Here is a 12,318-nt window from a genome sequence, read left to right as displayed (position 1 = left end):
AAAAGTAACGAACTTGGATGAAAATCTCAACGTCTTCCTTGAGCTATTTCAGTCTGCATATTATTTCATTCATTTACATATAAAACGGATGAGCTTTTCATTTTTTACCTAAGAAAATAGCTGGCAATTCATTTTTCTTTATACCGAAAAAAGCATTAAGTGTTTTTTGTTTCATTGTTATTGAAGTGTTCTCATGTGAAGTGTTCATCATGTATTTTTCATTTTGATAAATTTACTCCTTTTAGATGCAGTTTTTAATTTAGCTGATATCAGGGATTTATGACTTTATAATTTGGAATGAAACCCCAAAAGAAAAAATGAATAATATGCAAAAGAGCAGCCAAAAGCAATAAAAAAAGCAGCAGTTCAGCCTTAGTCTATATGACATATATTCTATAAAGAAGCAAAAAAAAATTTAAAATGCATTTTTTTTAATTGTTATTAAAAACCAGTTTTTAATACAAGGAAGGGTTTTCAGGAATCCAAAAGAGCAAAAAAAAGAACAATCAATATAAAAGTCACCCATTTCAACTGTTAAAAAGGTGACAAAACAGATATAGGCAAAGGGATTATGAAAAAATTAAGCTTCTAAGTTGAAACTTATATTAAAAGTTTATACCCAGATAACTGATGAATTTTGTGATATGGTATTTGAATTTTTGTATGCAGTAATGCTTGATAAAAAAAACTACTAATTTTGATAATTATTTATGTTAAGAATACATAGCTATATGGGCGTAGGCAGCATCTTGTGTAGAGGGGGGCAGCCACTTCTGTGATGGAGGGGGGAGGGGTCTTACTAATACTTCCCAAGGTCCTTTGAATAAAGGTCTTTAGAAACTAGTCAATCTGTATTTTGCTAAAACTTGGCCTTTAACATTTTCCATGTTCTACTTTTCCTGCACCAGTATAATATAAGAGACCCACTATCCAACTTCTAATTTCCAGAAAACATAAACACCAAAAAAGCGATTTGACACAAATCACATTATTGTTAGATAACACCTTCTTCTAAGAATTCAATTCAAAAGTTTACAGTTGGACAAAATTAAATATCAAAATTGGTATAGGGCAGACCGGCCCACGTTTAGCCAAAGCAAACAGTTTCAATATAAGAACCTATGGTGCTTCTGGTGGATTTTAAAAGTTCTGACAGATGGAAGTGTATTTTTTTTAAATGTCTGAGCTTAATTAATACTTTTACCAAAAATATCAGATTGGATAAGGTTTTATGGTGATTAACTCTGGAATTTTGTTCAATTTTGTCTGAAAGGCTATGCCTAATTACAAATACTAGAAAACTTTTGTTGTAAACTCACATTGTATTCTCTTATTATTTGCCTGTTTTGGCAGCTTCCAAGACATGCCATCTTCACCAGTTTGCTGTTAGTATTTTTTCATCCTGCAAGATAGCAAACTCCCATGTTTGGCCACAATACCCAGGGAAAATTTGGCATGCTGTACCAAGGTGTCCAAAAGTGGGCTATGCTTGTAAAAGCTGTGTAAGCAGCATATTTAAAGGTTGAAGGCAAGCTTAAAACCCAAAACTGTGTTAATTCTAGCGTTGTTTAATCCTGTCAGAACAGTAGGTGAACTGAAGTTCTATTTTTTCCTGTTAAATTTCATTCAAGATAAAATACTTAAAAGTAAATAGAAGAGAAAAGAAAGAAAGGTGGTTGTGATCCAGAAGAAAATAAAACAGCAGTTGTTTCTGTCTTATTCTACAAGAAGTCAGTTGGATTCTCTGGAAGTGCAATAGGTGTCCTTAGAGGAACACTGCAACACTACATAAAAAAAGTTGAGATGCTGAATATCCCTCTAAAAAGTCTGGACCTGAGTTTCTTTACACCCTATTAGAACACATGATAAATATTTACAGAGGAACAAGAAAAAGGACTAAAAACTTACTTGAAAACAATAGCTGATATGCTTTCAACTGTATTCCCCTAGAAGCGTGTAAATTTGCATACACTTATGCCATTATTAAGAGTATAATAGTACTGGATAACAGAACTGCAAAGGAAGTGGAGACAGTGAAGGAATTACAGGTAAAGATTGGTGCTGTGGTTTTATGGATTGCCTTAAAACTCTATCAGTAAGAATGCCAGAAAGTACAAGCCTATGACAGACAACTGCTTTCAACTGTCACGGTGTAGGAGCTTTCTTTAACAACCTGGAGTGAGGCCTATATAAACACATGTTCAGACCACAAGACATTTGAACTTTTGACAAATCAGGTCGGAAAAAATCCCCAAGCCTGGTAAAATCATTGCACAGCAAGGCCAGAAGTAAGTAGGGAATTTCACGTCAGCAGAAAGAGGTCAGTTGACCATGATTTGTGCTGGTGTTAATGTGTTGAGAACACAGTCCCTCCTCTACTTATTTTCCTACAAAAACTTTCCTACTTATTCTGGAAATTTTACTCAGGGGAGCTTTACCAGGAACCATCCCAATCAGCTCAGAAAATACTTCTGGCTGGATGACTGCCTCTCATTCTTTGCTTTACTTGCAGCATCAATCAAGTCAAACCCTCCAAACAGTCACCTTTACCTCTGAAATTAGAACACTAGATCAGCCAATACACCACTGAATTGCTTGATCTAGCTAAAGATAATAGTGTTGTCCTTTTAACTGTCCTTCCCCATACTACTCACAGACTACAACCTCAAGGAAGGATAGTCATGGGGTGCCTTAAGGACTACTACAACCAGGAAGCCGCAAGTTTTATGACTGCCCACAAATGTAAAACTATATCAGCATTGCTGAGCTGTTGGGGAAAGCATATCCAAAGGCTTTCACTCCTGAGAATATAATCAGTGGAATCAGAGCAAGTGGTGTCTACCCCACAAACAGAGATGTTTTCAAGGATTATCAGTTCTTCTTGTCACTTCTTCAGTTCTTCTGTTCACATCTAGTGAAGCAGTTACCAGAGAAGTTTCTATGCTCAGCACAAGTCCTGTGCAATATTTAGACTCCTTTAACATAAACCCTGAAACAGAAGCAGCACAGGTTCTGTCTCTAAATGAGAAGCAAAGGACAGCAGATGATTTTTTAAAGAGATCGTCCATGCAAACCCCTTTCCAAAAGGCTCAACACGAAAAATCAACAGGAAAAAAAATATGAAAAAGTCAGAGGTGCTCACAGACACCCCCATGAAAGAATGCATTACTGCTAGGATAAAAGCTGTATCTGCCAAAAAGCCCAAGTCCTGGAACAGAAGAAAGTCAGACAAGTGAAAAGACTAAAAAGCAAAAGGCATGTCTCTCACAACAAGAGTTACAGTTAGAGTGACAATTCTGATGTAGATGATCTGAAGTATTTGTACTCTGGATCAATGATCCCAGATTGATGATGAGTGGAGTATTTCTAATTGTATTTTTCAAGGATGGTATTGAATGAGTTACTTTTGCTTTGGCATGCTCAGCAACTTCTTATTGCTTGAATCAATTCATGGAGAATTAAACAAGTCAAAATCAGCCAATCTCCTATCTATATATTGGACCAAAAATCAATATTGAAGATTGAAACGTAAATGTTGATATTGCAAACAATATTTGGAAAGCTTTTTTAACCATCTACCAGGTAACAACAGATACAGATACCGGGATACAAAATAATCAGCAACCTATCAAAGCAGGAAAGAAGGGGAATCGTCCTATACATCCGAGATACTTTCCAGGTAGGAAATATTAATACTGAATATGAATATAAGCCTTACATAGAACAAGTATGGATATCAATAAATCTACGTGGTGAGCCAATACAGATTGGTATAATTTACAGAAGTCCGAGTTCCCCTAATTTAGAGAGGTCCTTTTTAGAAGTAGTAAAATCAATTGATAGAAAAGTAGCGCTGACAGGCAACCTTCTCATAGTCAGGATTTTAACCTACCTTCCGTCCAATGGATAGATGGCTGTGGCTATTCTGGACAGAAATCAGTTGTACCATTTCTTGAGTGTCTAGCTAACTATTCACTTTACCAAGCTGTAAATTTTCCAACTAGGCACTGGGATGGCCACCCCCGTCATTGCTGGAACTCGTAATAGTAAACAACCATGAAGCACTCTTAAACATGGCCCCACTACCGCCCTTTGGTGCAAGCAATCACGCTGCCATACAATGCTCCCTTAGACTGTATCCAGAAAAATCAGTTTTTACCAAACATGTGTATAGAGATTACCATCTGATGAAGCAAGAGTTGGTGGGGCAGGATCGGTCCTTTATCACTGAGAATGATGTTGATAAATTGTGGAATATGATAAAGAAAATACTGCTAGAGGTCTCAGAGAAAAATACTGCAGTAGGATGGGCTTGTAAACCCAAAACGCTACCATTTATGACCAAAGAATTGAAGAGAGCAAGAAATAAGAAGAAAAAGTATTGGAGACTATATAAACAGAATATACACAGTGAGAACCACTACACAAAATGTACCAAGACACGAAATCAAGTCAGAAATCTATCCAGAAAGTTATTTGAACAGCATGAGGAGGCTGTAGCAGCAGCAAGCAAGTTAAATCCAAAATGCTTTTGGAATTATGCCTCAGCCCGTAAACCTGGTAGACACTCTGTTACGTGACTTAAAGAGAATGACCATATAATAGATGACCCAATAGAAATTGCCAATGCTGTAAATAGGCAGTTTACATCTGTATTTACTCCACCTGATAATGCCCCTCTTCCAGGCCCCCCCACCTATACCCTCAAAACCCCGCTGCCCCTAATTACAATCAAAAGGGTAGATGTAGGGGCACGCCTAAAGAAGTTGAATCCAAATAACTCGGTGGGACCTGATGATGTACACCCAAGGCTTCTTAAAGAATTGCATGTTGAACTATCAGGCCTGCTTAGTCACCTTTTTCAGAAATCCCTTGATGAAAAGTGTATCTCGCAGGATTGGCACATGGCCCACATAACCCCCATACATAAGGGTGGCAGCAAGGAGGCCGCAAGCAATTACCGGCCAATCAGTGTCACCTCTGCAGTCAGGAAGCTACTAGAAGTGATTGTTAACACTGCAATCCTGAAACACTTGAAAACCAATAAACTATTCTCATCATGTCAGCATGGCTTTAGGTCTGGTCGGTTGAAACAAACTTGATTGATTCTTATAATTATATCACCAATCTTCTAGACCAGGGGTTCCCAGTCAACATCATACTACTTGATTTGGCAAAGGTGTTTGACAAAGTCTGCCATAAAAGACTTTGAATCAAGCTCCAAGCTATTAGGGTGGCTGGTGGTGTGGTTGAGTGGGTGATACAGTTCTTAACAGATAGGAAAAAGACTGTTAAAGCATTTGGCAAGGATGGAAGGACGTTTTTCTCTGAGGTGGCCGCTGTTGGAAGTGGTGTCCCCCAGGGCACAGTTTTGGGTCCGACTTTATTAAATATATATATAAATGACATGCCAAAAATCCTAAACAACAAAGTAAGCCTCTACTCTGATGACTCAAAACTTATCGGTTGTGCAGACACAGCAGAGAATATCAAGTCAATCTAACTGGACCTTGATACATTCACTCACTGGACTAATATTTGGAGGCTTGAATTCAACACATCAAAATGCAAGACTCTCCACCTTGGGAAGAAAAACCCACACACTCAGTACCATATGAATTGTAGGTATGGGTCCCAAAATGCCATTTCCAGCAGCCACGTGGAGAGAGATCTTGGTGTCCTGGTAGACGACGAATTGAAATTTCATATTCATGCACAAGCAACTATTGCAAAGGCTAATCAGACTCTTGGCTTAATCAAAAGAATATTCACGAGCAGATCTCCAACTGTTATGACCAAGCTATAGAAAAGTCTAGTTCAACCAAGGCTAGAGTTTGGAACGTGTATCGCATGCCCAATCAATAAGACAGACCAAGCAGCTCTAGAATCAGTCCAGAGGAGAGCAATGAAATGTATTAGTGATCTCTATGATGTCCCTTATCCATCCTGTCTCTGTAAGCTTAGAATACCATCTCTAACATATCATCGCAAACAAGGCGATGTGATAACAGCATACAAGCTTCTAAATGCTGAGGATACCATTCCTGGCCTTTTCCAACCAGACAATTCAAATAGAACTCATGGTCATTCTCAAAAGCTTTTCCGGAAATGAGCCAACACCAGACTAAGGAACAAGTTCTTCTCAAATAGAGTTGTCAGCTTGTGGAACTCCCTTAGTGAAAAAACAGTAACCTCTACCAGCGTGGATGCGTTCAAGTCATCAGTGGATAGGGAGTGGCTCAACAAACCGTGGTGCACCATTTGAGACACCACAGATGATGATTAACCATCATCACTGAAGCTGGTGGACATAGGATTCGTCCTATCACTAGCAAGTGCGATTTAAGGTAATTTAAGGTAACATCCAACAAAAAATTCTAATGGACAAAAAATTCTCACTAATATCTAGTTTAAATTTGAAGTTCTAGGGGGGGGCAGCTGCCCTCCCCTGCCCCCCTTCTCTATGCCCATGCATAGCTAATAGATACTTCAACTATTATGCAAGGGTTCTGAAACACCATAGCCATTTTGTTTCTACCAGATTTCTACTTCTCTTGATGAATAACAAAGAAGACCATTTTACAGCCAGTGACTTGTGAAGTTTTGAACTCATGAAAAGGCTTGAATCTGTTGTAAATTTAAGCTGTGATTTGAGAAAGACTGATGAAAACATTAATGTTTGCAGTCAACATTGATTGCACTGGTGGCATGCCACCAACATCTTACCAGCAGCAGCATGCTGTTTTTGGCCCTGCCGCCACTGGTCTTCCCTCATTGGCATGGTGCTGGGGTCTAGACGGTATAGCTGCACTCTGACAAATTTTACTCTTAAAAATAGCTCTTCAACTTTGGATTTCTGATCAAATGAGCCCTCTTGAAAGTATATACATCACACCATTTCCATAAATCCTTAATTGCCCTTGGGGCATACCTTAAAACCCTTGTCCTGAGGACTGTGAGGGGATTCTTATCCTCAAAGACATAATTTCTGGACTTCTAAGCTATTTCAAACAAAATAACTATCTCATAATTTTGACTGGAAATGTTTGAGGAAATGACAGGTGGGAGGGGGGGGGGGCTGTGATGGTTGCCCTCCAATCACTTTTGACTATTAAAGAGGGCACTGGCCATTTCAATTACCAACCAATTGAGCCCTTTCCAAAGTTTCTACAAAAACAAATGGCCATCTTAAAATTTATATCAGATATGTTTTGTGAAAATATGACATGTGTGTGTGGGGGGGGGGGCTAATTGCCTTCTGTTCACTTTGACTCTTAAAAAGAGCACTAAACTTCTGATTACCAATCTAATGAGATCTCTTTAAAACTATGCTGAACAAAATGGATATCTTAAAATGTTGATTGGGTGTGTTTGGGGAAGTGATTGACATGAAGGGGGGGGAGCTGGTTGCCCTCCATGAGCTCTTTTTGAAGTTCCTGCAACATTTCTTTCTATAAGAAGTGCCTTGGTGTAAAAAAACGTTGGGTTCTAGAGTCTAGAACTCAATAGGCCTGTAAAGTAAAGTCAAGTGCTTTTTAAAGAATGATGTAAGTAAGTAGGCCTATTTCAGAAATTTTTAAAGTTATTTTCACAATTAGGCCTATAGCTTACAGTGTTTCCTCTTGAGTGGGCCTAACTGTAAACTAATACCAAACAGATAATTCATTGAAGGCTTTTAAATCTTTACTATAGACAACACTGGCGTGTTTGCTCACTGGCCTAGCCTAAATCTCAACACCTATGGTTAATTTTATTTAGGCCTACAGAACCGTCGTACCTGTTCTTAAGATTTCCCTCTAAGCTTACTACTTAATGTTAAGCTAGGCCCATAGGCTGCTCTAACAGACCTGATCAAGTTAGTGATTTTTCTTAGTATGCCAGTTTCGAACTTCCCAGCTTTCGTTTTTCGAAAACAGCCTGCTTTACTTTATGTTATATAATACAAATATAAGCTTTTATGGTAATGTTATGTCGATAAATGAACAATAAAATATATAAAATTTCAAAAAAACATATCGTTAATTTTTAAATATTATCGTTATTGAACATCATCAGTAAATTTATTCTCTTTAAATTGTTACTTGTTTGTAGTCTAAATCCTTTACACACTTTTTTTTGTGGATATTTATAAAGCCTCAAAACTAGCGAATTCTGCTTTATTACATCATTTTAAATTTTTTTGTGACATCTGACTCAACAGTTTATTAAAATTGCGTAGAACGTATCTTGTGGTGCTGAACTAGGCCATAAGGCCTTGCGTAATAAAATCCCTGAGTGGCGGCAAATTTTTTTTCAAAATGTTTTGTGGCAACGCTGTTCGGTAGTTTGTTTGCTAGAGTGAATTTATAAGGACAAGAATAATAATGTGTGTTAGGCTAAATGAGAATAGATAGTTGGAATGGGATTAGTTGTTTGATTCTTTGGATTTTGACAGACATCAAGCTATCTTATACAGTATGTTTTACTTAGTCTGCTTTTGGCTATTTCAGGTTGTCTAAGATGTAGCCTACCAAGAGTAACCTAGGCCTATTTTTTCAGCCTAGTTTAGAAGTAGGCTTGAGGAAGATCTGGTATAAGCCTAGAAAATTGCGATGTTGAGAAGGAAACGCCCTAAGAAAACAATTCTTACTTCATTGGCTAAAATGCATAGGCCTAGCCTAATAGGCTAGGCCTATTAGCTATTTATTTTATTTTAAACAAAAATGGAGTAAAGCCATAGGCTTGTCTTGTTACAAATTAACAGTAGCCTAAACAAAAGAATAAGCAACAATATATTTTGACTGCAATTCCACTATAGGCCTAGCCTACTTTACCCCTAATCCCATCTAAAAAGCAAAAATATAGCCCAAATTATATATTTCCCTTGCATTTTGCCATATGTCACTTTCGTCATGGTAAAATTCTACTTTTGGCTATCTTGGAAAGGGGTTAGGTTAGGAAAATAAAACTTTCAGGGATGGGTCTACAGGTTAAAGTAGGCTATGTCCAAGGAAGGTATTTTGGAGTACCTACCTCCAATCCTTCTTCCTCTAGAGGGTTCTGAAATTTGTTTAGCCTATATGAAATTTTGACAAAACTACATTTTACCTTAATTTTCAGTTAAGAGTTTCTTTTTCTCTGGCCTTAGTTCTAAAAATGCAGTCCCTGTTATTTGAGTAAAATTTTAAGCCATATCTTCAAAACCTTTTAAATTGGGATTGAGTAAAGTTGTGAAGCTGAAAACAATAACCTAACTCCTTTCCAAGATTCCCAAAAGTAGCTAAAATAGAAATTTACCCTGGTAAAAATTTAGAATTGTGGCCCCTCATAAGGAGACATGTTAAGAAAACAATTCTTACTTTAAAATATGTATAATGATCCTAGCTAACATAGGCCTATTATCCAAGGGGAGAACCTATATCATCAAGTCTTTCCTCCATCAAGACTTTAGAGTTGGCTATCATAAGTAATAACTGAGAGAATAAACTGGCACTGGTAATTTGGTTACAATTTAGTTTCCAGTCCAGAATTTGTATAAGGGTATATGGGCTACCATGCAGTCTTTTGACCCCTTTGATTTCTTCTTCTATTTAAACAGCAGGCATTTGATTTCAGAGTAGTATCTTCAATCCTTCTTTTTCTTCTGTAATGTTTTTCAGAAATGGTCAGCAATAATTCTTTGTCTTCATAAAAACACCACCTAAAAATAAAAATACACTCCACCAGGCATGCCAAATTGAAAGCCTTAATTGTGATGATGGGTTGTGCAAGTACCTAAGCTACCTGTCCCCAGCAGTTTAAGGCCAATAGGCTGGCCAGTTACACTGCTTCCTACTCATTCTTTCTCTCTTCTTCACTGAGAATTTTATCAATGTTCCATTGTTTTCTTAATGATCTGAATCATCAAATTATAGATTGGTCTTTTAGTGTTAGCCTAGAATGTAGTTGTAAATTAATGATGGGATCAAATGTTTCTTGAATACCCATTTTCTGGCTTAGCTTAATCTTTGTGGTTTGTGGTGCCAGTAACAAACACTCAAAAAAGATATGTTGGGGGTAGTTATGATTCTCTAAAGTTTTCAAAAAACTATTCATGTTATAGAATTATTAAATTAAGAAAATTTGGAAAACCATAAAGAGCCATTCAGACCAAAAATTTGGCATACATTTTCAGTTGAACTTCCACTGTTTCTTCTCTCACTCCTTGTCAAGTTGACGTTTGAAAGACTGGATGGAAGGAGGGCTGTCAGTAGAGTCCTTTAGTTCTTTCCACTGGTTAATTACTTTTCTTGAAAAATACATTTGACAGATTCTTGATCTGGAGCTTAATTTTGGTAGATTCTTTGAATACTCTCTTGTGAGATGATGACTGGTACTGTGGTTGCCCTTGAAGATGGTGGAGTTTTCCTTTTGGAGTTTATAAGTCAGTATCATATCACAATGCATGTCTCTGTAGACAAAGATAGGTAGCTTGAGCTGCTTGAGATGTTCCTCAACTGAAGCCAACTTTAGGCTTTTCATGCACTTTGTTGCTTGCCTCCAGATGTGCAACCAGCCAGGCACATGCCAAAATCCAGATGGGGTCTAACAAGAGCCTTAAAAAGTTTTATGAATATTGTTGCCACTTGGCTACTGATGGTCCTTTTCAATAGGCTAAGGATGGAGTTTGCTTGGGAGACAACATGCTGGACATGGCTATGAAACCTCAACCCTTCATCAATGATCACACCAAGGTCCCTTTCTTCTTCTCTTTTCACTAGATGTTCCTTAAATTATTGATTGGATTTAAAATTGAATAGGTAGCCATTGGGTTATTAGGTCCAAGGTCAAAAATACAGCATTTGCTTATATTGAATTGGAGAAGCCAGTCTTAAGTCCAATTCTGTAGCCTGTCTAGATTTTGCTGAATTTTATTTATTTATTAATAAAAAAATATGATAAGCTTTAACAAGCTTGTTCCACTAAACAATTATAAGAATGTCTATGACAATGTTGATGACATAGCATAAACATTCAATAATTGAAACATACACTCTGAAAACATAATAACTAAAACATACAGTAGCATACCTAACTAACTGAAACATATCTGTTAATAATTGAAACATACCAAAAAGTAAGCCTACAAAATAACTGAAAACACAGTGGTCACAAATCACCCAATAAAAAGTAAAAATATTATTGAAACAGATTGTGATAAGACCTAGTATAGAAATCTGTAGAGGCTAAACTACTTTTGAAAGCCTGGACTGTGGTACTTGCAACTATTTCTGATGGAATTGAATTCCAAGTCTTTCACACTCAGCTAGACAAAGAGTTTTGGCCTATTCTTTTCTGTGCACATGGTGGGTAAATTTTGTTGGTGTTTGTGGGTACTACTGTATTCTGTAAAAGTGGAAAAGTCATTTGTCATTTACAGAAGCCATGCTGATCAGAATGCCATAAATTATTTTCCTCAAAATGTGCCTGGATTTTGCTCACCACAATTTTCTCCATTATGCAGGAAAAGATTGATGTATTTGAAATTGGTCTGTAATTATTGAAACGGGACTTTGAACCATTCTTGTACAACTGCCTAATGATAGTTCTTTTCCAAGCTGAAGGACATTCACCAGATGAGAGACAAAGATTAAAGAGATATGTGAGTGGTCCAGCAAGCATTGATGCAAGTTCACATAACATCACATTTGAAAATTCATCAATATCTGGCACCTCTCCAGGATCAAGATTTTGGAGTGTCTGACAAACCTGCTGGACTGTAAACTCTGAATCATCAAATTCTTTTGTTAAATCTGGAGGAGTAAACTGAGTGTGTGTTTGAGTAAAAACTGAACCAAATACCTTATTGAAAAGTTGTGATTTTACTAAATTATCATCTATGTGGGAAAAAGTTTCAGAATCTATAAAGGAAGTGGATCATGGGGATTGTGAAACTTGATTCCTTCTTACATACTTCCTAAATCTTTTTGGGCAACTTTGGACTGATGCTATAACATTTTACTCCACCTCTTGACAAGTTAAACAAAGGAATTTAGTTGCTCTATTTCTATCTCTTTTATAATTTAACCAAGAATCAAAGGTCTAATTCTTATATGATCACGTCACCTATCACCTTTTTCTTTTAGCATTTGTACAATATACCAAGGAAGGATATATCTATTTTTGAAAAACTGTCTACTAGTAGATATTGGTGCATATCAATCTTTACCTTCTTTAAGGGCCTGCTTAATAAAATCAAAGGATACATCAATGGTAGCATTACATTGCTCTAACTCCTGTCAAATAGAAAGAGATGAAATATAATCTGAAAAAGCAATGTAATTTGCTCTACCATAATCA

The 12,318-nt window shown here is 36.9% G+C and overlaps 2 protein-coding genes across 3 annotated transcripts in view; one reads left to right on the top strand and one right to left on the bottom strand.

The window, feature by feature from the left end:
- Positions 1-7,958, bottom strand: part of ND-PDSW (NADH dehydrogenase (ubiquinone) PDSW subunit) — a 39,354-nt gene extending 31,396 nt beyond the window's left edge. Inside the window, exon 1 of one of the 2 annotated variants that reach the window (XM_089096569.1) lies at positions 7,848-7,958. The gene's annotated coding sequence lies outside the window, so the exon portion shown is untranslated. Of the gene's footprint in view, positions 1-7,777 lie in introns of both variants that reach the window. The other variant, XM_089096572.1, reaches the window with a different exon arrangement.
- A 369-nt stretch (positions 7,959-8,327) lies between these two features.
- Positions 8,328-12,318, top strand: part of LOC148956840 (meteorin-like protein) — a 74,200-nt gene continuing 70,209 nt past the window's right edge. Inside the window, exon 1 of the mRNA XM_089087501.1 lies at positions 8,328-8,454. Coding sequence (XP_088943627.1) covers positions 8,380-8,454 — 75 coding nt within the window. The 5' untranslated portion in view covers positions 8,328-8,379. The remainder of the gene's footprint in view (positions 8,455-12,318) is intronic.

The sequence above is a fragment of the Artemia sp. Qi Xiang Cuo genome, chromosome 1 (assembly GCF_049724085.1).
Source record: "Artemia sp. Qi Xiang Cuo chromosome 1, ASM4972408v1, whole genome shotgun sequence".
NCBI lineage: Eukaryota > Metazoa > Arthropoda > Branchiopoda > Anostraca > Artemiidae > Artemia > Artemia sp. Qi Xiang Cuo.
The sequence above is the reverse complement of the archived record's forward strand: the minus strand, read 5'-3'. Positions and strand labels throughout refer to the sequence as shown.